At 44.7% G+C, this 25,210-nt stretch overlaps 1 protein-coding gene across 6 annotated transcripts in view; it reads left to right on the top strand.

Moving 5' to 3' along the window:
• Positions 1 to 377: 377 nt before the first annotated feature.
• ACBD5 (acyl-CoA binding domain containing 5) overlaps positions 378 to 25,210 on the top strand; it is an 803,722-nt gene continuing 778,889 nt past the window's right edge. For 3 of the 6 annotated variants that reach the window (XM_069648118.1, XM_069648119.1, XM_069648117.1), the window contains exon 1: positions 378 to 472. In XM_069648118.1, coding sequence (XP_069504219.1) covers positions 434 to 472 — 39 coding nt within the window. In that variant the 5' untranslated portion in view covers positions 378 to 433. Of the gene's footprint in view, positions 473 to 514; positions 779 to 25,210 lie in introns of those variants that run through there. The other 3 variants (XM_069648121.1, XM_069648122.1, XM_069648120.1) reach the window with 3 other exon arrangements.

Here is a 25,210-nt window from a genome sequence, read left to right as displayed (position 1 = left end):
CCATGCAATTCCGAAGCAGTAAACGTGTCTGCGCAATACTTTCGAAACACACTTGTAACCCCTATGTCAACAACGTTTTAGTCTGTCATCTTTTCTTCAGACAACCGAATTTGAAGGGGAAATATTTTTTCTGGTTTCATTGTATGTGCTTTTGCACTGCAAAATCAATTGTAGGATGTACTACTTTTGAAATTACTCTCTTCCTCCTGCATGCAGTGCAGTTTTAGAGGAGAATTGCAGGATGTTTTCACTTTAGTAATTTAACGCTTCTCCGAAGGTGTAAGCACAAGATGTCTGCGCGTTGAGAGGGATGCTCTCAATTTCATGCGCGGTCTAGTGTTTTTAAGTGTCCAACGGAGACGACATTCGTCATGTGATCTAAACGAATGTTAATAGTTTAAACTACATTTCCCAATATGCAGCTTAATCCGGGATGATGTCAGTGAGTGAAGCAGGGGATACCCGGGCTCAGGTAAGTTATTGACAGGTGTAGCCATACCCTTCTTCGCTGTTTGAGCAGAGTGGGGCTGGAGCGAGCTGTTTCTGCTGTGCGTGATTCGGGAGCAAGAAGTGCCTGTGAGGCGCACTTTGTACACTCTACTTGCTTCACGCTACAACAGCCGATCCTTGCCACTTAAACGGAGCAGCGCAGTAGTGGGCTGCTTCTACTGTTTTGGGTCTTAACACTTCTATGCTTCCGGCCTCTGTGGTATGTCGTTGTTGTCTCTCAGTTTTGATGGCTGCCTCTGCCTAGTGACCTGGAGACTTCGCTACTAAGGTATATTACACGGGCAATCCCATTTCAATACTGATATAACACAGTGTTACCTACTTGGATTCCTTATGAGGAGTATGTTCATTGGGTAAGATAACCGCTAGAGGGTCGTCAGTGGATTTCCAGAACAGCTATCTGTTGTTTTCCGAATCGTAGTAGCTGAGACAGAGGAGAGCTTTCTCCTAACTGTGAATCATTATATTGCACTTTATAATTTTTTCGTGGTATTTGCAGAGTATACATTTTACACCTGGTACCTAGCACTTTAAATGTGTACTTTATTGTCTGCACTTTATACTGCTTGCCAATGCAAAACGTGAGGAATATAATCCTTGACCAAATTGAACTGACTCTAGTCCTGCTGTTTTTTTAACATTTATTTGCTTTCTGTTTATTACTTATAATATTTGGATTTGGTATTTTATATCAAGTTATTTATTCGGTACCACAGCGTTCAGGTGATTGGATTCACCCGTGGCCGCTCACACAGCAAGACATGGGGATAATATTCGTTCTGTGAGGTTTTTTTATTTAGTGGGCTCAGTGTCATTAAATTCTTTTGAGTCTGTTTTGGAGTGATAGTGACTGTGGGCTTTTGAGCTGCCCCCCCCCGGTCCCCCATTTTAACACACCTTGGGAAAACAAAGAGTCTACCCTACATTATTGTATGTGTGGTTAAAAAAAATCTAGTAAAAGGTCCTAAATGATCTTGGATTGCCATCTTAAAGATGTTTCGGGCAAGTTGGAAGAAAGGTTACTTGTGGCTGAAAGAGTTTTAAATAGACTTGCTCTCTTGTAACAAAATGACTCTACTACAGGCACTACGGTTATCTGGTCCTGGTTGTACATTGACTAACTCTGGATCCAGACTTTGCCCGAGTGTACAACAAATACGGTGTCAGCTCGCAGAATAGTCACAGTGGAGGATTTATTGGATATACAAGCTCTACAGAACTAGGAGGCCCCCATACTAGAGCATGACACCCACAACTCTCGTTTTGCCTACTTTGTCTTCATCTGTTCCTTAAAATAGCAATTTGTGGGGTCTCATACTCCTGTTTCGAAGAGAAATGTGTTCAACTTCACAGTCTCTGAATTATCAAAGGAGTTGCAGAAAGTCTCTGTAGATCTAAAAGCAAAAATGCAATTGGATTTGGATTTTTAATCTAATAAAAAAAGAAAAGTTGTTTAACTCCCTTCTCATAATGGATGATATTTTAAGAGACATAAAGAAGGGTGTTCATGATTAACCTGTTAGACACAAGTGTCTCACCTACACATAAAGTTGGATGAAAACCAACAATCTTAAATAAAATCCGTCCAAAATGGAAATAATGATGTCGCCTCTGTTAGGCAGAATTATATGCAGTACCCTTTGGGAACACCACACACAATTAAGAATACAAGTGACAGTACAAATTCACCTTTGGTACAAGCCTGTACTACACAGTTAAAGTGGTAGCTATGGCTGAGCAGCCAGACTTATCTCAAGAGTAAGTGAGCAGTATCAGATAGTTACACAAAGGACAGCAATTACTATGATTCAGGCAAACACTGATTCAAGGTTTTCAAGTAAAAGAATATACATTTATTTCACTCTTAAGTTGCATAACATTAAACTATTATAAGCAGTTTAAAAAATCACACTCTTAATACACCACACCACGCCCAATAAGTTCCAGACAAGTTAAGCTCACAAAATGAAGTGGGAGCAAAATGGCACTCTAGAAATTTAAAAGGGAGGGAAAAACAAAGTTAATAGAAATTGAACTGCACCAACAGGTAAGTAAATACTCAGGGCAATTGAACAAGAGAAGCTACAGTGATAGAATCAGGTAGAAAAGGCTTAGGGCCAAAGTCTATGGGTCAAAAGTATTTTGCCCAAGATCACACAGTTCAGGGTAGTTTGCGGTAAAGTTTGTGCGACGGATTCTGGACGAGGTTGGGTGCCAGAAAAGTTAGTTCAAAGAGAAGAGGACAAACCCTCAGTTTGGAGAAAGATTTCAAACACTTTCACCGCGGCTGAACGAAACGAACAACCAGATTTGCACAGTACCTTAAAACGGAGAGGAAGCTGTAGCTGAGGCGGACGTTCCTGGTAGTTCCTGCAGGCTCACGGTTCCTGAAGCGACTGTCTGACTGACAAGACGTAGGAAGACTGGAGGGTCCTGCACTACCCAGGGAAGAAACCAGCAGCAGAGCAAAGCAACAAATAAAAGGTGCTCTCCTTAAAACCCAAGCTGGGTCCAACCTTCTTGGCTATCCTGCCCACTGTAGCTCTGTATAGCGAATTCGACCAGAGGAGGGGTCCTGGCTTGCAGTTTGGGTGAACTGGTTGGTCCCACCAGCTCAAGGGAAGAAGTTTCCTGGAGGATCTTCTCTGCCGTTGGATTCTCAAGATTCGGACCTGCAGCAGGGCTTCACTGGGTGGTTCAGTCGTTGTAGGGATCCTCTTCCATCAGCTCCTCGTTGATTCTTTCGTTCCAATGGCGACTCTGCCTTTCCAGTCCCAGAGACCTGCTTTTTATGCAGTTTTCCCCCATTCATACAGCCTGGCTGTCAATCATGCAGCAGGGTGGCTGTCCTGGGAAGGGCAGTCGCCCAGCCAATCAAACAGGAGTGTGACTTGGGTTACCAAGGGAACCCATGGCCTCCCTCACATCCTGCCTTTCCAGACTTTCAGGCGCCTTAAGGAGGGCTTCTGTGCAGAAGTCTGCGAAAAGACGGCGAACAAAGGGACCAAACCTGGTTTTGCGCGCAGAGTAAAACACGAGGAAGACATTTACAAAAAGAAATAGCGAATAAACCCAGCCTGAACCGTAATAAAATATATATGGTCAAGCGGGTTTATGTTTGAGGCTAATATAATAGCCTAAGACAATACCATGGTAATTTAAGACAACCGCGGTATAAAAAATAGGATAGTTAATACTGCCACCAGCCAAGTCTTAGTGTAAAGGGGCCGAAACAATGCTCCAAGAGACACAGACAAAAAGGGATAAGATTTAACCCTTTCTAATAATCCATGTAAGATGGGGTGCATTGGGTCTGTGGTTTAAAGTGACAAAAATAAAGTTAATGGCAACTTTACCTTTTCTGGGGGACAGTAGTCGTCCCCAGAAAATGGAGTTGGGTGGGGGGTTTGTCTCAAAGACAACCCTGTTACTGCACTGAAGGTGCTGTGCAACACACATGAACAACATGAGGCCATGGAGTAGGTGAGGCTTGAGTGCCCAAGATCACACAAAAAGTGAAAACACACACAGCAAAACACATGTAAGAGTGGAAAAAAGGCTCACACTCATACCATGTGAAAAAAATAAACCCTAGAAATCCAGCAAAGCTGCTGAGGGACTCGTTAGGTAAGGGAAATCGGCCATTTATGAGAATTCTCCCTAACACTCTCCAGGGGCCTCCACAACCAACTCACAACTGTATTGGCCACCTTGCATGGGATCCCAACCGGAGACATCAAATGTGGTAAAGAACCTGGGATTGCCAATGGACAACAGACTCTCACTGGAACCACAAGTCAACGCCATTACAAAGAAATGCTTCTACCTCCTGAGAATAATCTATCGTTCCCACACATCACCCTCATAATCATTTCTATAGTTTTATGAAGAACTGACTAAGCAAACAGCCTCTGCATTGGAATGCCAGAACGGCCCACCAAGAAATTCCAGCGCATCCAAATCACTGCACCAAGGATGCAGACAAGAATAAACAGAAGAGACCACGTCAAGCCAACCCAAAGATAGGTACACTGGCTCCCAGTTAAAAAACAAATCAAGTTCCAAGCCCTATGCATTTCCCACAAATCACTACATAGACAAGGAGCCGAATTCCTCCAGGCCGAAATCAACCTCTGCCATCCAGGAAGAGACCTACAATCCAGCGATGACCTCCAATTCTAAAGAAAACAATACAAAAAGAGCAAATTTGGAGGAACAGCATTCTCTTGCCTGATTGCCAGCTTATGGAGCACAATGCCAAAGGAAATCGGGACAATTGAAGACCATCTTACATTCAGAAAATGACTGAAACCATAGCTGTTCACCTCACAGTGACCAGCACAAAGTGGACAATACCAGTGATACCAATGGGGACCAAAGGAAAGACACTAACCCACCACTTCACGCTCCCGCCCCCCCTCCTAACCATGCATCATACTTAAATAGATTTCTGAAGACTAGCCATGCCTCACATTTAGACAGACCTTTGAAGACTAGCCATGCATCATGTTTAGATAGATGTGTGTAGATAGCCATGCGTCACTTGAGCGGTTTAATCTTGCTGCACCCAGAAGCACGCTTTGTGTATGGTAATTTCTGCTACGCAGAGATGGGCTAATGGGACTAGTCAGTGTATTGCTTGGAGGGGTGGTCAGTGACGACACCGGGAAGAATTGAAGGTTACCATTGAGTTGCAGCTGAATGAGCTCTAGAACATACTTGGAAGAACTTTGTGAGTAACCAACGCATTAGCCACTCTGCTCCCCTACACAATGCCATATCATATCATACCTCACAAGTACTATACACGCGTATGGGCTAGCCAACCTATACACAAATGCACACCAAACCTAGCTAACATTAGCACACAACAAATAATCCCAGTCTCTGGACCATACCCTTACAGATGTAACAAGCCAGTGCGTACAACCATAACTACCACCCAAACTACACACACAACGCACTAAAACACACACCCAACATAACATTCACATGCTAGATATATTTTATTTATATCGCGCTCATACACAAGTGTTTCAGAGCGCGACGAGGCAAGGGAGGGGAACAAGGAAGGAGAAAAACAATGCTCTTACTAGGCACAGTGACATTGAGAACGCGCAAGTGCATGGGAGAGGGGAGGGAGAAGTGCAAGAAGCGGGGAGGCGCGGAAAGTGCTGGACACGTGATTAAAAAAAACAGGTAGTGCGGCCAGCAGGTGGTTAGTTCAGGAATAAGGTGCAGACAACGGGTGTCTAATACGTGCAGGAGGGGCACTGTAGGGTTTCAGATACAGACCCAAGTGCAGGGGTTGCCAGGAGGCAGTGCGGGTATGCGGCTGGGTGGGCAGGGAACTGGGCCCGAAATCAGAGTGTGGCCAGGTGCCCAATGCTGAAGCAGACTGGGATCAGCAGGGGAGAGGAAGAGCGAAGGCAGAAGCAAAGAGGAAGGACTTAAGGTGCTTCCGGAACTAAAGATGTTCTCCTCATGTTTCAGAGAGGCAGGGAGGCTGTTCAGAGGGAGGCCACAGCAGAAGAAGGAGATCTAACCCCAACTTGGTGCTTGGAGAAGCGGCAGACCCTGAGGGAGGTGGAGGAGCGAAGAGCTTGATTGGGAAGGTATTTCCGAAGAGAGAGTTGAAGGTATTGAGGACCTAGGCCCCAGAAGGCCTTGTGGACAATGCAAAGGGTCTTGTACTTAATCCTTCCAGCCACTGGGAGCCAATGAAGAGATTTCAGGGCTGGAGAGATGCACTCCCAGGGCTTTAGGCCAAGGACAAGTCTTACAGCCCTGTTCTGGATGAGTTGAAGAGGGCGGTGAGTCGTTGCAGGTAGATTTAGAAAGAGGCTGTTGCAATAGTTCAGCCTAGAGAGACCCAGTGCACCAAAACAACCAGGACACTGGACCTTCCCCTTACAGATACAGCAAGCCAGCCAACTCACTTGCAAGCCAACACCCACAGATGCCTTGTTCTGGACATATCCTATCATTCTACCCTTACCAACACACCTCACCCTCTCTTTTGCAGAGCCACGTGAGCATCTGGAGGCCACCCCAGTGGTAGCTGTGTGCGGTAGACAACAAAACAAACACAGTTCTGGTGGCCAGGACATTTGTTAATGGCATGGTGTGAGCCCCATTTGAGTTGTATATTGGAATGCGGCTGGGTTTTCCCCTGTCACCCCTATTGTTTGTGCTGGCCATAGAGCCATTGGCATGCGCCCAGCATACGGAACATATTCAGAGGGGATTATTCTTTTATACTCGGAGAGTCTTGTTGTCACTGCATGCTGACTATCTCCTTATTTATGTAGCAGACGCAGAAAGTAACATAGACCCAATAGTTAGCACAGTGATGGGATTCGGGATCTCTCCGGTCTCCGACTCAGTGGGCAAAATCGAAACACTTGCGTACGTGTGCGATACAAATAAAATATCATATCGGAGCTGCTTCCGCAAACAACTAACACCTTTCCAGTGCACACAGAATGGGGGTTTTAGTGGGACCTGGACGGGGTACGCTACTTGGGGGGCGGGGGGGTTGGGTATCGCCTGATGCACATAGATTGTACACTGACATGTGGTGTTGAATGCATTTGATACTATGCTCACCAGTTTGGCCTGTCTCCCAATGTTCCTTATAGCACAGGATACCAGTTGTTAAAATGGTCGTGCTGCCTAAATTCTTATATATATTCTTGAACGTTCCTGTCAGACCCCCTAAAGGATACTTTGGTAAGTTTCGATCTATGATAACTAAGTATATATGGGCAGGTGAGGGTAGTCTGGGAGACAATTACCCTCCCACTAGAGGAAGGGGGACTAGCCGTACCTGATCTGGAAAGGTCTTATAATGTGGCCCAAGCAAGCCATGCCAAATACTGGTATGGTACAGCACTGCATGTGCAATAGGTAGCCCTTCAAAGAGCCATTGCAACGACTAGTAGATTTACGGTTGATTTATGGGGGAATAATATGATGGGAGATTAACACAGTCCATGCTACACTCAAGGGCTATACTACTTGCATGCTAAACACGGGAAGCATAGGCCGCTGCCAGTAGCGGTATACTTCACCAGAATAAGTGGAGTTGATTGCACATTTGGTCTGGGTTTATGCAGGGAGCTAGCGTTGATGGGCATTGTGAGTTCATAACATGTGCTTGAGTCAAGGGGGAATTGAGTGTGATGTTGGATACACTCCTACGACTACCACAGCCATCAGAAATGATGCAATATATAGAGGGTACTGACCAGCCGCAAAATAATGTCCAAGTTGCATAGTATATTTCAAAAGTGCCTTGTGGGGGGCTTTGGTATAGAGCTGGGCGTAAATGGTAAGACACGCTTGATTGACATTGGGGATGACAACTGGCGATATCTATGCATACAGTTCAGAAAGGTGTCTATGAACGGGTAAGATAGCTCAGCGGGTTGAGCGCTTGCTGCTGCTGCGATCTGAGCGTGACCTGCAGGTCGCAGGTTCGAATCCCGGCAAGGCCAACTCAGCCTTTAATCTTTCCGAGGTCGATAAATGAGTACCAATTTTGGTTGGGTGATCTTGTATGTAAATATGTGCTCTGCAAAGCGCTTTGGATAAAGGTGTTATATAAATAACACATCATTATCATTTTGCTTTAAATTCATACATCAAGCATATATCATTCCTCGGAAAATGAAGAAATTTTACCCGATGTGGGCTTCGCATATGTGGCCTGGGAGTGTGAGGAGGTGGCCTTCTATACGGGGAAAATACAAGTAGCAGTTGGTGAAATGCCTGGTAGTAACATCTGGTTGAGCCCGGTGGAGATGGCACTACTTAGCCTTACTTGGAGCATGCATGCAAAAGGAAGCTCGTAGGTTACTGCATGTGTTCCTTCTGATAGATCCAAGAGATGTACTTTGATGCATTGGTGGGCGCTGCAGGCACTATAGATGTCTAAATGGATATGTGAACTTGCATGGTGTAACGTGGAAGATGCATAGAGCGAGCAAGTGATACCAACCTCTCGGCCTAAGGATTACTGGGGCCCATTCTGGACATACCTAGGTAAAATGGAGGCCACACGGGGTGATGGTAGCAAAGTGGACCAGTGACTGTGGGTGTGTGTGAGATACGGATCTGCTGATCTATTGAAGCAATGTGAGACTTAAAGAGCACCCTTATATGGACATTGGTCATAAGTGTGCAGTAGCACTTTTTGAGCGTATTTATGCGCAGAATGGAATTACCATAACAAATAATCTTGGACCCAAATAACCGTACAGACTCAAAAGAATATGGCAAAATACTACTTAATTGTCAATTCAATAAAGTAGGCCAATCTGGCGAACAACGAATTGTAGTCCACACACTTACAACGCAGATTGGTTACACAAAGGCTTTATACCTCAATGTGCATCAGCTATGACGTCATCCTACGTGGCAAATAATAAAACCTATCGGGTTTGGGGATTGGTTTATATAGAGTCTATTAGTCATAGTTACTTTGACTGCTCCTCTCTTGGAGGCAAGCCTCAAACATCCTTCTAACTACGTATAATATAGATTATAACAGTAACGGATTGGCTCATGCAACATTGTATGCTCATTGTTGCATAGGCCCTCATGATAATTTGGCATCCTCTCACACTCCGATCACTAGCAGCACATAAGCAAAACGAAACTCTGGTGCGGAGACCGTCAGACCACTGCCTACTTGACCAATTAGTTCTATCATCTCTCATCAGCCAAGCCTTCAGCCAAGACCTCTTCTTTGTAGTTGAGCTTACAAACTGTTCACTTCTCTGAGACTTTTAAGGGAGTGTAGGTACACCACTATCTTCATCTGGAGCTCAATGAATAGGCCTTGTTTTCAAGTTCTGAATCACGTGTGAGGAGACCACGATTGTGTCGATTTCGATCTTTTTATTTAGTGCTATTTGATTCAATTATTTCAGGTGTCATTCCCCTCTTCGGCCGCCAGAGACTTGGATGCTCCGTCTCACATATGCTTTTCTGCATCTTTATTGTCAATACTTGGCACTCGTAAATGTTCACTCATTGACTTAATCTAAGATAAATCTGTTCTGCGTACGTTGGTTATCCTCAGTAACTCCCCTTATACCCTTGAGTAGCTCCATGATATTGTATCTTTGATCTCTGGCCAGCAGCTATTCTTCTTTGTTCGTGCATGAATTTGTATTTCTAGCTTCTGTTAGCTCTGCAGCTCTGGTCTCTCGCCTTCGAACTCTTCGCTTATTATCATTGAGAGCCGGCGTCCATCCGTTTAACATGGCCGCTTCACCCGTGTTATGTTTTCTACTGCAGCAAGTTTCTATATAGCTTAATTACCTTGTGTTTCTGCGTATGTACGTTCACTACTCATCTGGTTACTTGTCTTCTTGCAATATCTGGTTGCTTCTTCCTTATTCGATTATTTACTCTTGCTTCTTCAGTTAAACATCTTCTTTCTTTAAGTATTCTCATATTGTTTCGGTGCGTCATTGTATCTTCTTCTTATGACAGCACTTTGCACCTGTTAAATCTTCTTTACAACTCCTCGATATTCAGTGGTGTCTGCAAATTTCCTGCTACCACCTCAGTACAAGGGTACATTCGATACGGTTGTCTGATAGCATAACATTTCTCATACACTTAATGCAGTATTGGGATGATACCTGGTGTCATGCACAATGTCTTCCTGTCGTTCATCCAGTATCACAGAGGTGGTGGGGCTGAGCCTATCACTGACGTACATGTCTGCTCCTCTACATTAGGGTTTAAACAATCGGGCAAGCCTGGACAGAGTCAAGGAGTTGATTGTGCTGTGTAACATGATGGACAATGTCCGCATCTTGAGTACAGTGGGCTTTGCTAACTCATGTTGGTTTCTACTAACTATGGTGGGGCTGGAGGAGATTGGTTTCTATTCTGTAAGTGCTTATGATAATTCTTCGCGATTGGGGATTGTGTCGGAATGTTATATGGGTCGTTATGTATTTGATTTGAAAAGTGATTAAATGTATAAAAAAAAAAAAAAGTGACATAAAGAAGGGAGCTACCTTTTATAGAACATAGAGCATGCAGCCAAAGCTGTACAGTGATATAAAATGACTGAGGCAACAACAAAACGGAACACAATTCTAACTACACCGTCGACTCAACCTATACCTCTGAATAATATGTCTGTTCCTTTGTTATGGGGCGGGGGAAATGTTTGTGAACCTGAGGGCGTGACTCTTGATGTCTGCTCTCATCCAACTGGCCCTAAAGGTTACAGCTAAGTTCACAGGCAGTAATTTGAAGAGTCGCTTGGCTAAAACAGCCTGCTTTTACAGACACTATCACATTTATATGCCTATCAATTGCTGATTTGTTGTTTACTGCCATGCTCATTGTAATGCTCATCTGTAAAACCCAATAAAATGTTGTTATGAAAATAAAAATACAGCCTGCTTTTAACTTGCCTTCTGGTGTGCTGCCATTGGTTGAGTTATTGTAGAGGTGGACCCTCTCCCGCTGAAAGAAGTGTAGAGTCTACCCCTGCTTTTATTAACAAGACTCCTCATTTGATTAACACAACAATGGAGAGGGCTTGTATTAATTCACAACAGATTTTGATGGCTACAAGGGTGGCTTGGGTAGGGACAACTCTAAAATCCATACACAGTGATTGTATAGTGGTATCTTTTGTTAATGCTGGAGTTGCCCATGTCCTTCATTCTAACTTGGGTGTGCGTTCAACATGTAGGTGCTCAAGGATTTCGCCCTTATCTTATTTCTACCCGCATGGGTATTTCTCTTTTCTTCTGTATGGACTGAGCCCTCGTAACAGGTAATCTTTTATGGGCCAAAGCACTCCAACGTGTCTGGTGCACGTACTAGTTGTATTGTGACACCAAAAATAAGAAGGGGAGGGAGAGGTGTAAGGGTTCACACAACCTCAAGTTAGGGTTCAGATCATGTTCCATACTCTGTGAGAACAGATTTGAGATGCTTTTGTATCCTTGAGGAAGTGGATTTACTACCTCAGCAGACATATAGGTGGAGAGATGTAGCACTGCGGACTGTGGCATACTTCTTCCAGGTGAAGGCTGTGTGAAGGCTATGCCTCCCTGTAGAAATATGACAGCTGAAGACTATTTGCACTCACTTTCGATTCTGTCCAAGAATAATGCTGGGGCAGTTGATAAATATGCTGATACAGTTAAATACCTGAGTAGGTATGACAGTATTTTTTACAAGAAACGTGGGGACCTAATGATATTAGCCTGGATTGTTAACACACTTCAAATTAAAGTATCAAAGAAAGCTTGTGGCAGATACTGTGGAGGCAAAGTTATTTTTATGACGACTTCTGTAAACTGTTCTATTATTCTGAGGAGCCTGGATTTGTGAGTTTCAATTTTTATCATAGAGATTTGATGATGGGGAGATTATATTTGTACTACATTTTTATAACAGCCTGAGAAATTAGACAATATTAATAGTCTAAAAACGTTCAAATTCTTTATGGAAGAATGATTCTCACTAGAAAGGATGATGACGTTTTTGGTAATCTTGGGAAGCGATTTTAATTTCAAAATTGGCAAAAGCCCAACAGTTGATAATTTCTACCATCAAGATGTGCTTGGCATTTTACAACCATGTATGTTCTACCTTCGCAATTGCTCTAAAAGCCTTATGTTCTTCACTTTGTTAATACAGTGGTACTTGAGTTCTACCAAAGGCCGATTTCCCCAAGCATACCCCTGTAAATGGCAAGGCTACCGTTAGGGTCTCATCAAGGGAGGTCTACCATTGATTTACTCTGGTATTTCTGCAGTTAAATGGTACTTTATAGAAGATTTGTGTTGTTGTAGATGACCTTTGCAATTATCATCATCCAATAGTTTTAAAAATCAAAAGGCAGTGCCATTCAACACACTGAAACAGATTTGCCCTGTGGAAGCAACCCTGTGACATGCAAACAAATACAATCATCAACTGTTGATCAATCTTGTATCCATCCAAGAGGTATCATGCTTAATTTGACACAGTGTAATGTTTTTCTCGATTTAGAAAGTGGTACTAACTTAGTTTTAGATGCTTATGGAGTACTAATGAGGGACACCTCAAAAACGTTTTTCAAATTTCTCCTGAATTAGGCTGTAGTAATATGGGATTGTTCAATAGAGATTGGAGGAATTAAATTGATTTATCTGCTTAAAAATTCAGAAGGATAAGGTATTTGCTTGTCCCTCTTATAAGCCTGCCGTTTCTAGACACACGTTTGACACTGAGGCTTGAGCCGATTTACTTGAGGCTGCTTCTGGAAATAATTCTAGGAGATTCTGGGATTTGGTAGTTAATGGTCCCAGTTATAGCCGCTAACTAACGTTGAGGTCCATACATGGTAGAACATTTTTACTCCCTATACATGGTCCTGGGTATGGAAACAAGTAAGTTATGATGCAAGCACAGATCCAGTCCATAATGTTCACATAGCTCCACTTGAATTTTCAGTGAAGTAGATTATATGTGCTATATAGAACCAGGTGCTTAATCGTGGCCTGGGCCCTGATGCAGTACCAGCCAACTTGTTTTGAGATATAGTAGATCTCTAGGTTCCTTTATTGACAGTTAGCTTTAATGCTATGGTGGAAGTATGTAGAGCTCTGATTTTATGGAAACGGGTAGCAATTCTTCCCATTTTCAAGAAAGTCAAGGGAGAGACCGCACCAGCCTTATACACCCATTTCCCTTCTAGATTCCCATTTCAAAATGTTTTGGTAGGGCTCTCCATTTTAAAATGGAGCAATGGGTATTCGAAAACAATATACTGGCAAAAGTTCAGTTGGTGTTTTGTTCAGTGGTGGAGACTAGTGAACATGCACTTCATTGTTATTTAATCACTGCTAACTCACTGAACAAAGTAGGAGCCAGTTTATCTGGTTTTCATGGGTTTGATTTCAGCATTTGATAACGTATATAGATTTGCCTGACCGATATGCTGAACATTCTTACTCCAATCCATCAGGAACCCGGGGCTTATGGAATGAGCAGAGGAAATGGCTGGTGAACGTCTATCTTTCCGGTGGATTTTGGTGTCTGACAAGGTTTGCTCAGAGCTATGCCAGATGTTAAGATTAATTCTAAACCTTCCAGCAATCGCCTCCTTTTGTTTTGCTTTACTCACCCCAAGTGGGACGGGTATGCCCAGACGTGTATTCCAACCTTGCTGGGCCTATAGACTCAAGCTACACCTCACTGATGACACCAAATGAGGCTGAAACATCTCTGGTTTTGCTTGTGGTCTCGAGCAGAAGGTATGTGACCAAGCAGTTTGGGGTAAACTGCCACTTGTGGGGTGGGACTAAGCCTAATTTGCATTTGGTTGTTTCATTTTCAGTAATGGATTGGCAGGCGAAACAATGATGGTGTGGGGGATTGCCCAGAACTATGCCAGAGGTCAAGATTAATTCTAAACCTTCTAGCCATCACCTCCTTTGGTTGTGCTAAAGATTCTCAATGAGTCACAATACAAGTCCAATACGTTTTCAGTTTTTATTACAAAAATATATACAAAAACAGACAATTTGGGCTTAAGGTTAGGGGATCCTGTACCCTTTACCTCGTGCTTGAAGGGGGCTCTCACTGCCCACACCTGTCCAGAGTATCTTCCAAATCCTCCTCCACCTGCTACACCTTCCTCACCCAAACATTTCACTGCCAACTGCCTCTACTGGTCTTTTATATCCCTACCCATTCTGTCTGGACTATTTCATTTTGCTACCATTGGCTACCTGATTCAGCTTAGCCTCTGCCCCCATCTCTAGCTTTTCTAATCCCAACTCCTCCCATCTCCTTACCTTCTGAGCTGTCATCCCCTAGAAGTCTCTTGGGTCCTCAGCTCACCCCCCTTTTGCAGTCTCCATTTGCCAGCCATGCGTTCACTGTGGTTGTTTGTTCTCGGATTCTCATCTGCTCTTCCAGAGTCACTGTTCAAACTGGGTTTGGGCAGTGTCTCTGGGTCTCCCCTGTTCCCATGCAGTTTGTTGCCAGTTCTGCTACCTCACTGTCTGGGGTTTTGGGGTGGGTGATTACTCTCCAGTTAGGCTCCTCAATGTGCAAATCTAGTCTATTCTCATTTGAGTAATAGGTCCATTCCTCCTCTTCCAGGCCAGGTGTTGTCTGTTGTTTGCAGGGTGCAAAATGTGCACTAGCACCTAGCGATTGGCTAGTGATTAATTAGCTCTTGTGAGTAAGATATGGTGTGCTGGGTGTATATATAAACTGAGGTGGCGAATTACTTTTCATAGCTGGCTAGTAGCTTGCAACTTGAAATGTTTTCCCTGGTACTTGTAGTCTCCTTGATGGTGCGGCCTCCAGTGAACCATCTAAAAGAGCACAGAAAAAGACCTGGCCAAGACAGAGAATGATGGGCATCAAGTCCAGGAAAGAGGCACCACTACCCACTCGTGACTCCCTACATACCAGGGATGGTGTCCCTCTCAGCCCCTTATATCACCCTAGGGTAGGTATGGCTCAGGTGTTGCCCTGGTAGGCTGCCTACCACAGGTTGAGATGGTTATTTAGTCCCCCTTATACAGGTCCATACCCGTGACCCTGTCATAGAAGGCAAAGACCGGGCTGACAGTGTCCACTCTTGGAATGTAGAGACCTGAAGGGAGAGGTGGTTGATATCAGACCAGCACATCATTTTGTGGGCCGTTTTCAGCAAGCAATGGGACCTATTACTCGCGTGCCAGTTTAAGCCTTGGCCGCCATGTTGTACGTGTAAACTAAGGCCACCCTTTGGTGCGAGACCAGGGCCAGTAGAGTTAACAGGATGGCTAAAAGCTCTCTTCAGTTGGAAGAATCTTCTCCCTGATTCCCCCTGGATGAAGAAGGACTCAAGGTAGCACCTTTCACAGCTGACTGGCATCCATTGTGAGAAACACGGTGGAGAAGTCGAGCCCCGTTCAGCCCCAAAGCCATGTTCTCTCAGATGTGGGATGACACTTTGATCTTCTTTAGGCAGAGCCCAATGAGTTAGCAGGTGGCTCACCAGAGGCTTCAAGAGATGCTTTGCCCAGAGGTCCACAAAGACTGACTTGGCCATATTCACCTGGACTGTCAACCCCTGGTGAGCCATGCCGTAGTCCTGCAGCAGACCAAGAGCCTGCTCTGAAGCTTCAGTTCCCTGTGAGGAGGTAGGGTGACCCCCCACCCCCTCCCTGCTGTTGAAGAACCCTCTCAGAAGCTGCATCTCCTCGGTAGGGATCAGCAGGAACCTATTCATATTTAGCATCCAGTTGAACCTTTCTAGGAGGCTGCATACAGTGTCCCTCCATGCATGGGGTAATGTTGGAGCATAGATGAGCATATCGTCCAGATAAGAATGCACACTGATGCTCTGGGCCCGTAACATTGATATCACGGGCACCATTAGCTTCATAAAGCCCTCAGAGCTGATTGAATGCCAAATGATAGCACCTGAAGCTGTAGACGGTTTGCCTACACAGCATACTTGAGAAAACGCTTGTGGAAGTAGGCATCCCTGGGACAGATGGACATTAGAAAGTCCCCTTCGTAAATCATGGGCATGATCCCATGGAGGGTCTCCTTGAAGGTAGTCTTCTTGATGACCCGATTTGATCCTTTTCAGGTCTATGATGGGATGCCACTCCTTAAAGGCCTTTTCCACCAGGCAGGGGATGGAATAAACCCTTCTCCCCATTCCACTGTGGGAACTGTGCACATCATTCCTTTCTGGAGGAATTTCAGAATTCCCTCCTGTACTGAATCTTCAGGGAAATTTAGGGCTGTATAGTAACTATACCCGAGTGCCAGGAAAGTGACTGAACTCAATGAAATATCCTCCCTGCACAGTGGGCCAAACATCACTCACTTGTCTCATTCCAGGACTTGCTAGAGAGCTGGCAGTTCCCCTCCCCACCCCCCGCTGGAAGTTGTGTATCTGAACTTGAGTGTTCGAAAGCTGCTGGGACTGGAGAGGGGTTTGATTTGGGTTTGACAGGCTTCTAACCCCTCTTGCACAAATCCAGCCCTGTATGGATCCCCAGGGTTCCCAAAAAAACTGCCAAGATGTTACCTTTTGTCTGGTAACACATAGGGCTTAAAGGCAGAGTCAGGGGCTTGCCCTTAACATGTTTATTTGTATTTATTTTATTTATATAGCGCACCAGACCCAGGGGCATCCGGGCGCATCACTTAGTATCAGGCATGGTACAGACAAAGCATTTGAACAAAATATACAAGTTATACAGGAAATATACAAATGTACAAGAACATGTTATAACAATAAGCCGTTAACGCTATGGTTATGACTCTAGGGGCAATAGGAGCAGAGTCACGGCAAGTAATGGGCAGACAGCCAAGCTTTTGCTTTGTGCTTGAAGGTTGGGAAGGAGGGTTCAGCTCTGAGAGGATTAGGTAACGAGTTCCACAGCTTCGCTGCTAGGACTGGTGAGCTGCGTCCACCAGATCTTTGGAGGTTGAAGCGCGGGATGTCGAGGCAGTTGGTTTGGGCACTTCTGAGTGGTCTCGCAGTGGTATGTAGTGTAAATCTGCTGGCTAGGTAGCTAGGGGCTTGGTTGGCGAGGTTTTTGTGTGTGAGTGCAAGTGCTTTAAGAGAGACCCTTTGGGAGATTGAGAGCCATCGAAGACTCCGTCTAGAGTCAGAAATGTGGAGGTTCCTAGGAATGTTTAGAGCCGCTCTAATTGCATTATTTTGGATGATTTGTAGTTTTTTAATATTGCATTGGTTGGTGCCCAGATAGAGGGCATTGCAATAATCAATTTTGGATAGGACCAAGGTCCTGGATAGTGTGGTGCAATTGGCTGGTGAAAGGAAGGGGCGGCATGCTGTGATAAGCTTGCAGATGTATGATGCTGCTGATGATACTGCATTAGTTTGCCTGGATAGTGAGAGAGTGGAATCGATGTAGATACCAATCGTTTTAGTATCCTTAGCCACTTTGATGGTGTTACCATCAATGGTGAAGGATTTAAACGATGGGTCAAGTTTGCTAAGTCTTTGGTGGGAGCCAAGGATGAGGAGCCCAGTCTTTTTGTCATTTAAGCACAATTCATGCTGCGCCATCCAGGCCTGGGTGACTTGATAAATGGTGTTGATGGCTAGAGAGTCAGTTTTGTGGTCTCCTTGTGATGGGGATAAGTATATGGGTGTCATCGGCGTAGTTGGTATACGTGACACCCAGTAGATCCAAGATGTCAAAAAGGGGTTTGTGAATACATTGTAGAGTTTCGGGGACACACATGATCCTTGAGGGACTCCACAAGTGACTGGTGAGGGTTCAACAGTGGCAGTGGGGGAGAAGACCCTCATGGATCTGTTATCCAGGAAGGAGGTGATCCAAGCTGTAGCTTTGTCCGAGAAGTGGACGGCAGTTTTGAGGTGGCGGCATAGGATTTGGTGATTTACTAAATCGAAGGCCGCGGAGAGATCTAAGAATAGTAAGAGGGCCAGTTTGCCCTTATCTTTTAGGTCTTCTATCTGAGTTTTAAGGTCTAAAAGAGCAGTTTCAGTACCGTATCGCGGACGGAAACCAGATTGCCTCAATCCCAAGAGATTAGTGGTTTCCAAATAATCTTGGATCTGCTGGTATGCAGCACGATCAAGAATTTTTAAAAGAAAAGGGACCGTGGTGATCGGTCTGTAGTTAGTGGGAATGTTAGCGGCCAAAGTGGCTTTTATCAGGAGAGGAATAACCCAGGCATCCTTGAGGTTGTCCGGGACAATCCCAGAGCTGAATGAGGAGTTTGAGTGTGGTGATGAAGGGCGCTAAATTGTGCGAGGCCTCCTTAATAATGGCGGCAGGGCATGGGTCCCCCTGATAATTGGAGGGTTTAAGGTTGTTGATAATCTGTTCAACATCTATGATGGAGAGGGGTGAGAAGCTAAATGGTTTCAAGGATTCAATGTCGGATTTGATATTAGCCTGAGGGGTATTATGTTGCAGACTGGACTGCAAGCTGTTTTTTTTTTTTTTTTTTTATTTATTTTTTTTTCTTTTCGTTAATTTTAGTTTGGAGGGTGACAATTTTTCCAAGGAGGGCCTTTTGAATGTTAGCACACTGGGTGCTGTCTTTGGAGCAGGTGTTTGGAGGAGTGGCAGGGGATTCCAGTTCCTTAAGATTTTGAATAACTCCTTGGTATTAGATTGGGCTAGTTTAATGCGTTTATTGTACGTCTATTTTATAGCAGAAAGTATGGCCTTTTTGTAATTTAGGGTAGCTAAGGCAATACTTGCTTTGTTGGCTTCCGTTGGATTGCTTTTCCATCGTGCTTCAAGAATCCTTTTTTCCTTGCGCAGGGTTCTCAACTGTGGCGTGAACCAAGAGCTGAGGTGGGCCCGGGTTTGGGTTTTCTTAGTTTGAAAGGCGCGATAAGATCAAGGGCTTTCAGCATGGTCTGATTGTACGTGTCTACCAAGACTGTAGGATCAGAGCATGAGGATGAGAGGTCATTGAGAGCGGGGAGGATGAGTGGGAGTAGTTTGGCGCAGGTTATGTTGCGCTTATTTCTTGTGGTGGTGCCGGGTGCAATATTGGGAGTTGAGTGGATGATTTTAGTAGGGATGCTGAAGGTGATGGTCAGTCCATGCAAATGGTTGATTGGATTCAACATTCGTGTCACAATTTAAGTCAGCTATCCAATCGAGAGTCCTGCCCTTGGAGTGAGTTGGCATACTGACCTATTGTGTTAAGCCTAGGTTGAGTAGCAAGTTGTTGACATCGTGGGCAGAGGCATCATTAGGGTCTTGGTAGCCTAGTTTGAAATCACCTAATACAATGATTTGAGACTTGGTCTTGGTATCGTCCGCGAGGATATGGGAGAGGTCCTCGGCAAACGTGGATAATGGGCCAGGAGGTCTGCATATAATGTGGCGTGTAATAGTCCGGTTGGGGGTGATGGCTAGCTTAGCTGTGAGTAATTCTGCTGAGGTGAATTGGCAGGGAGCGGAGAGGCAGAGATTAATCGAGGTTTTGTGAATAATGGCAACACCGCCTCCATTAGTTTGATCAGTGTTACGGTCACTTCTAATAATAGTGTAGCCTTCAGGGATAGCTAGGGATAGAAGAGGTCCTGAGGCAGCGTGGAGCCAAGTTTCAGTAATGGCTATGAAGTCCAGGTTGTGAGTTGTGATGAGGTCAGCCATGTCGAGTGCGTAGGCCGCGAGTGACCTAGTGTTGATCAATGCAGCCTTAAAACGGGTTGTGGGGCTAAGCGGTTGGGTATGCGAAGCAGGAATGATATCCTATATGGGTGTCGGTGCGTGGTGGTGAGCAGAGGCTGTGAGCTCGATGCAAGATGGTTTGGCTGGCAAGTTGGTGTTAGTGGGACGGTGGGAGATGTGGGGGAGTCTAGATCCTAGTCGAAGATTTCTCATGGGCACAGTGCAAGGTTGGTTGGGAGTGGGCTTCATGGCTAAGTGTTCAAGCCAAAGGGACGGCGAGTTAAGGGAAGGGCTGGCAGGAGGGTCGACCGCAGTCGACGGTGTAAGGTGTTGCTGCTGTGTGCTACACGAGGTGTCACTAAGGCAGAGCACGTGTGAGGTGGGATTCATGTTGGGTACAAGTTGTGATGCACAGGAAGATGAGGAGAAGACGTGTGCGCAGGTCAGTGGTGAGGCTGCGGTAGGGGTGTTATAACCGAGTAATAGTGGTCCCAGCAATGCTGATAGTTTAACGGTGAGACATAGTGCAAGTTGAATACAGACAATGGTAGAACTCTGGGCGAGCATAGTAGCAGGTATATAAGAGTTGCAGAGTCGAGTCTGTAGTAGATGGTAGGTGGTATTGCGTAAATAAATTAGCTAGGGAGGTCAGCTAACAGTTATGCAAGGTAACAGGAGGCGCAAAATCGCAGGATGGGGTAACATCTAGGGGTGGGCAATGATCATTTTTAAGCAAGAGGGCAGCCTAGGTGCAGTATTGGAGAAAGAGGCTGGACACGGGTCTCAGAGCATACGTGAAAAAAATAGGGCAGAGTGTTTGGATGACTACACAGTAGGCACAATCACAGGGTGAACACATTTAACAGAGAAGAACCATAGACAATTATAAAGGCTGAGCAAGTCCGGCTAAAATACAGTGTGGGGGTGACAGGCTAAGCATGGTTCTCAGAGCATACATGCAGCAGTTGGCAGTGTGCTAAAATGACTGATCTGTGGGCATAATCACAAAGTCAGCACAATAGGAGAGGCATAAGACAAGGCAGTAATGAAGTGCAGGGTCAGGCAGGTCACATGTGAATAAATCCAAGTAAATAGCGTGGCCGCGGGTATTAGCAGCAAAACAGTAGCACAGGCAATACGCAACATGAAGTCATGGACAGTTATACAAGGTGGTACAAGGAGCGTTCCAATGTTCACAGGGCTGGAAGGGCGCGGGCGTGCTTGGCAAATGGGTGGGTAAGAAATGAGCACGCATACATAGCATCTGAGGGGGGGGGAGGCGCACAGAGAATAGCTCCTATAGTAAGGCCGGAAGCGACGACTAGCACAGGTAATGTTACTGCAGGCAAACAATGTTTGAAACGTTGGAAAGTCTTACGGTGGCAGGATCAAGTTGATGAGTCAGTGGCAGTCTGGTTTGGTGATCCGTGCGCGATGATCCTGATGGTAGCAGAGGTAGCAGGGGGAAAAATGGGCATAGTGTCCAGGCGAACGGCGAGGAAGGCTGTGGACAGGCTAGGACAGGGGAACCCTTTGTGGGTAGTAGCTTTATGGGGAGGGCCAGCTCTTGCCTGCCGGTTTGGATTGGGCAGTGATAACGGGCCAGCGGCCAGTAGGGAGCCACCCTGGTATAGTGGAAGTAAGAAGGGTGCTTCTGATGGTCATTCAAATCTGCGGGCGGCTATCTTTGAAGGTGCAAGCCTCGTGGTGTGAGATGGCGGATTCCAGTTTATGTGGAAATTGCTGGATGTGGGCGCTATGGTACATGGTTGCCGTTACTACTGATCAAGTGGCAATCAAATTAGAGAGATCACAGTGTCATCAGAAAAATCGAATCTAGATGTTGCAAGATTCGAGTAAATAAGCCATCCGGCTTACCTTGCAACAGCCTCATGGAGGGTGCATTTTCCTGGCTGTAGCACTACCCCTGCAGTGTAAGGGGGGAGCATGCAGAGTTTAGCTAATGCATTAATCTGTGACCCAAACCGCTTCTGGCCCAGCATGGCCAGGTGCATCAGGATGGCCTACTTTGCCATCTCTCAGTTCCAAGGTCCGACACCACTGTGACACCTCCCAAAGCTATGACTCTGAACACATTGCAAGAAATAGCAGACATTAGCTTGATCTGTTTCTCAATTATATCCAGCAGATCCTTCTAGTCCAGGTCTTCCTCCATGGTGGAGATGAAGGAACTTGAAGTCTATCTAGAAAGTCTATATCGCAGAAGAAGCATCTTACCTCAAAGGCTTCCTTGCACAAAGTTGGAGGCTCCATGCGTCCTCTTGAGCAGTGATTTCATGCTCCTGTCTACTGGATCAGAAGGGGGTATTATCCTCTTTAGGGACAGATGTGTGTCCAGCCTAGCAGGAAGATCTTGTAATTCTAGATAAGAACCCAACAGGGTTACAGCGTAGTCTTGAGATTCTACAGAGTTACATGGACCGGAATGACTTGAAAATAAACGTGGATAAATCAGAGATTGCAATGCTATGAAATCTGCAGGGAAGAAAAAAGAAACTCCATCGTTGGCGCTTGGAGGAGGAATCGGTTAGAGTGGTCTGTGTGACCAAATATTTAGTAATGTGTGTTAATTCAAATGCTGTTGACGGCCACTGGATAGCAGAACTGAAACGTAAAACTATTAGCCTGAGGGTGCAAGGGCAAACCTTACATAGGAAATATGCAAGTTATCATTGATGCCGATTTTATTAGATTTTACAAGCAAATGGTCATTCCTGTTTTAACATACAGCGCTGAGACTTCGCTAGCCATGAGCTGGAATGTTTGGGACTCATTGGTGGGATCAGTTTTGGGTTTCCCCAATTACCTACCTGGAACAGCTATAAGATGCAAACTAGGCCTCTTATCAATGAATATAAGGGTGGTCTGGAATTACTTGTCCTTTGTTTCGAAAAGCGATTATGGAGGACCGCCCAATTCAATTTTAAATTTTAAAATGAAATTTGGATCATACCCCTGATTGGGTTGTAGAGTCATGGAAAGAAAAATGTAAAGAAGTGTTGCAAAGTATTGACTCAACAGAATGGTTTCTCATGAATAACCCGGGGTGGGTAAAACGGAAAGAAAGGAGAGCAATCGTATTTATAGTCCTAGTGTAGAAATAAATGGTAGATTTTTAAACATTGTCCCAAAATACCTGATACAATTCCCAAATCCACATCATAGGAACTTATTCCTGAGATTTAGGTTAAATATCCTCCACACAAAAAAAGTCCTTTTTGCTAGACATCAAGCAGGAATAAATGACGCTTGTTGCAGATTTTGCTAGGAGAAGGTTAAATCTTTACAGCACCTTTGTCCTAGCCTAAGAACTAAGAGAACAAAACATTTGGGCAAATCAATTGGCAAGAATCAACTGTTAAATGCTGAAGAATGGTGGGAACGCTTCTATGGAGGCAATGATTTTAGATTTATCTTTTTTCTTTAAAAGTAGAATGATGAAGTGTTTAATTGTTAAAACTATTGTTAGTTGATATTTTTGTACTGAGGTAAAAGTTAGCAATAAACTGAACACCTAATTAAAAAAATATATAATGAACTAAGGAAAACACTCTAACATAATATTTCTGGTCCTCTTACTTATACAACAAGATAAACACGAAAGTGTATGGCAATTTGTAAATCAAACACTTGTATGTGTAACACCTTTTGAATTTGGTGTTCATAACCTGAGAGAATTCCCCTTCCCAAAGTTAAAGTCTGGTCCAGCACAAAACAACAAGGAAATCCAAGGTTGAAACAAAGTTCCAACAGAGTTCCTGAAAAAATCTGTCTGGATTGAATGAAACATCCACCACTTCACAGTTCAACCCAGTGAAGATCCTTCTCCTCCTGAAAATATAGTTCACAAAGTTCTTTAAACAAAACATTTTCTGTTTCTCTTGCAGTGTCACATAGCAGAATAACTTCTTGACTCAGAAAATATCAGTGTTTCCTCCTTGACACCATGAACTACAACAGCACAGTTCAACCCCAAAAAAATCCTCCTCCTCCAGGAAATATAGTTCACAAAGTTCTTTAAACAAAAATGTAATGCTTCTCTTGCAGTGCCACTAAACAAAGTAACATCTTGACTTAGATAAATTTACCCTGTGCATTCTTCTTAGCACCATGAAGCACAGGATTATCCTCGGTGCTTTTCTCTTGGCACCATGAAACACCAGGTTCGATCCACAGCGCTTTACTTTTGGCACCATGAAACGCAAGGTTTGCTTCACAGTGCTTTCCTCTTGACTCCATGAAAAGCAACCGCTTCTACTTTCAGTGGCGTGTTCCACTTCCAGTCTTCTTCCTCTGCTTCTGTCTGGTCCTCCAGGTAAGGAAGGCATGGTATCAACAGTAAGACAGTCGCAAGTAACCACAGTTCAAGGGTGTTTATTGAACTTCAACAAGAGTGTGATAAACGTCTATCTAATTCTAAATCTATAGATGGGAGCAAGCTACGACCATCAAATAATAATAATGCAGTCCTAGTGGAGTCTCGTCAAAATAAAAAGGACTATAGTAAAAAAAAACTATTGCCAATCCTTACCTCTAAATACAAATAATGTGGGGTAGTGTTCATGAAAAAGAAAGAAGTGTTCACAAAAATGTCAGGATGTTCAGGCCGTACCCCTCCCTTGCCCACGTTTTCAGCCGGGACAAGGCGGTTCACTGGAACATGGAACACAGAACACTCTCTAGCTTCTTCTGCACGAGGATACTGATCAATTACCACCATCAGGGCCTTCTGTGCCCAAGTCTCTTTACTTATCAGAGTCTCTTGATTCAGAGGGCCTGATGTAACAAAACAAAGTTCCTTTCCCCTTAAACGTAATGAATGCAGTGTTACGCTCACCTGGTATCCACGGAGACGCCACCCAGCCCTGGTTGGATGATTTGTACTCTCGAACCCTCTCCTGGTCCCTTGGTAATGCCTCTGGTTAAAGATGGGTCTGCAATATAGGAGAGCTGGATTCAATACCAGATTCTTTGTTTTTCCACCTCCCTTGGCCTCAACTCCTTCCTTCCCCCTTGGGCCTTCTCCTCACCTAATATTGTAAAAGGTGGATTCTCCGTCCTGCTCCTCGTGGCAGGGGCGCATAGATGTGGGGGTGAGCAGCGACCAAGTTCCTTCACTGGTGCAAGGCCCCCTGTGGGAATCCAGGCCTGCTGTGACTCTGTAGGTTTGCTGCTTTACAGTCTTTATATGCAGTTATTATGTTCCTCTTATTTCGAATAATAACGTCTTGCTTCTTTCTTTTTAGGTATGGAAAGGTATTTTGGTGGTGTCATGCAGTTTGAAGATGAGCATGGGCCGGTAGGCGAAAGCTCGGTGTGCGCGATGCTGTCCGGTGAGTAATGCACGATGCGCGGCGCTGTTTCGCCTTTTATATTGATACCTGTGTCTTTTCTCTCCTTGCAGGTTGCGATGTTCCTCGCCGAGCGCCGTAATGTTCCAGCAATGATACTGACCAGGAGATGACTACCCAGGTAAGAATTGTGTGGCTTTCTTC

Source organism: Ambystoma mexicanum, chromosome 2q, assembly GCF_040938575.1.
Source record: "Ambystoma mexicanum isolate Mex_15411 chromosome 2q, UKY_AmexF1_1, whole genome shotgun sequence".
Classification (NCBI taxonomy): domain Eukaryota; kingdom Metazoa; phylum Chordata; class Amphibia; order Caudata; family Ambystomatidae; genus Ambystoma; species Ambystoma mexicanum.
This window is presented reverse-complemented; position numbering and strand designations above follow the sequence as displayed.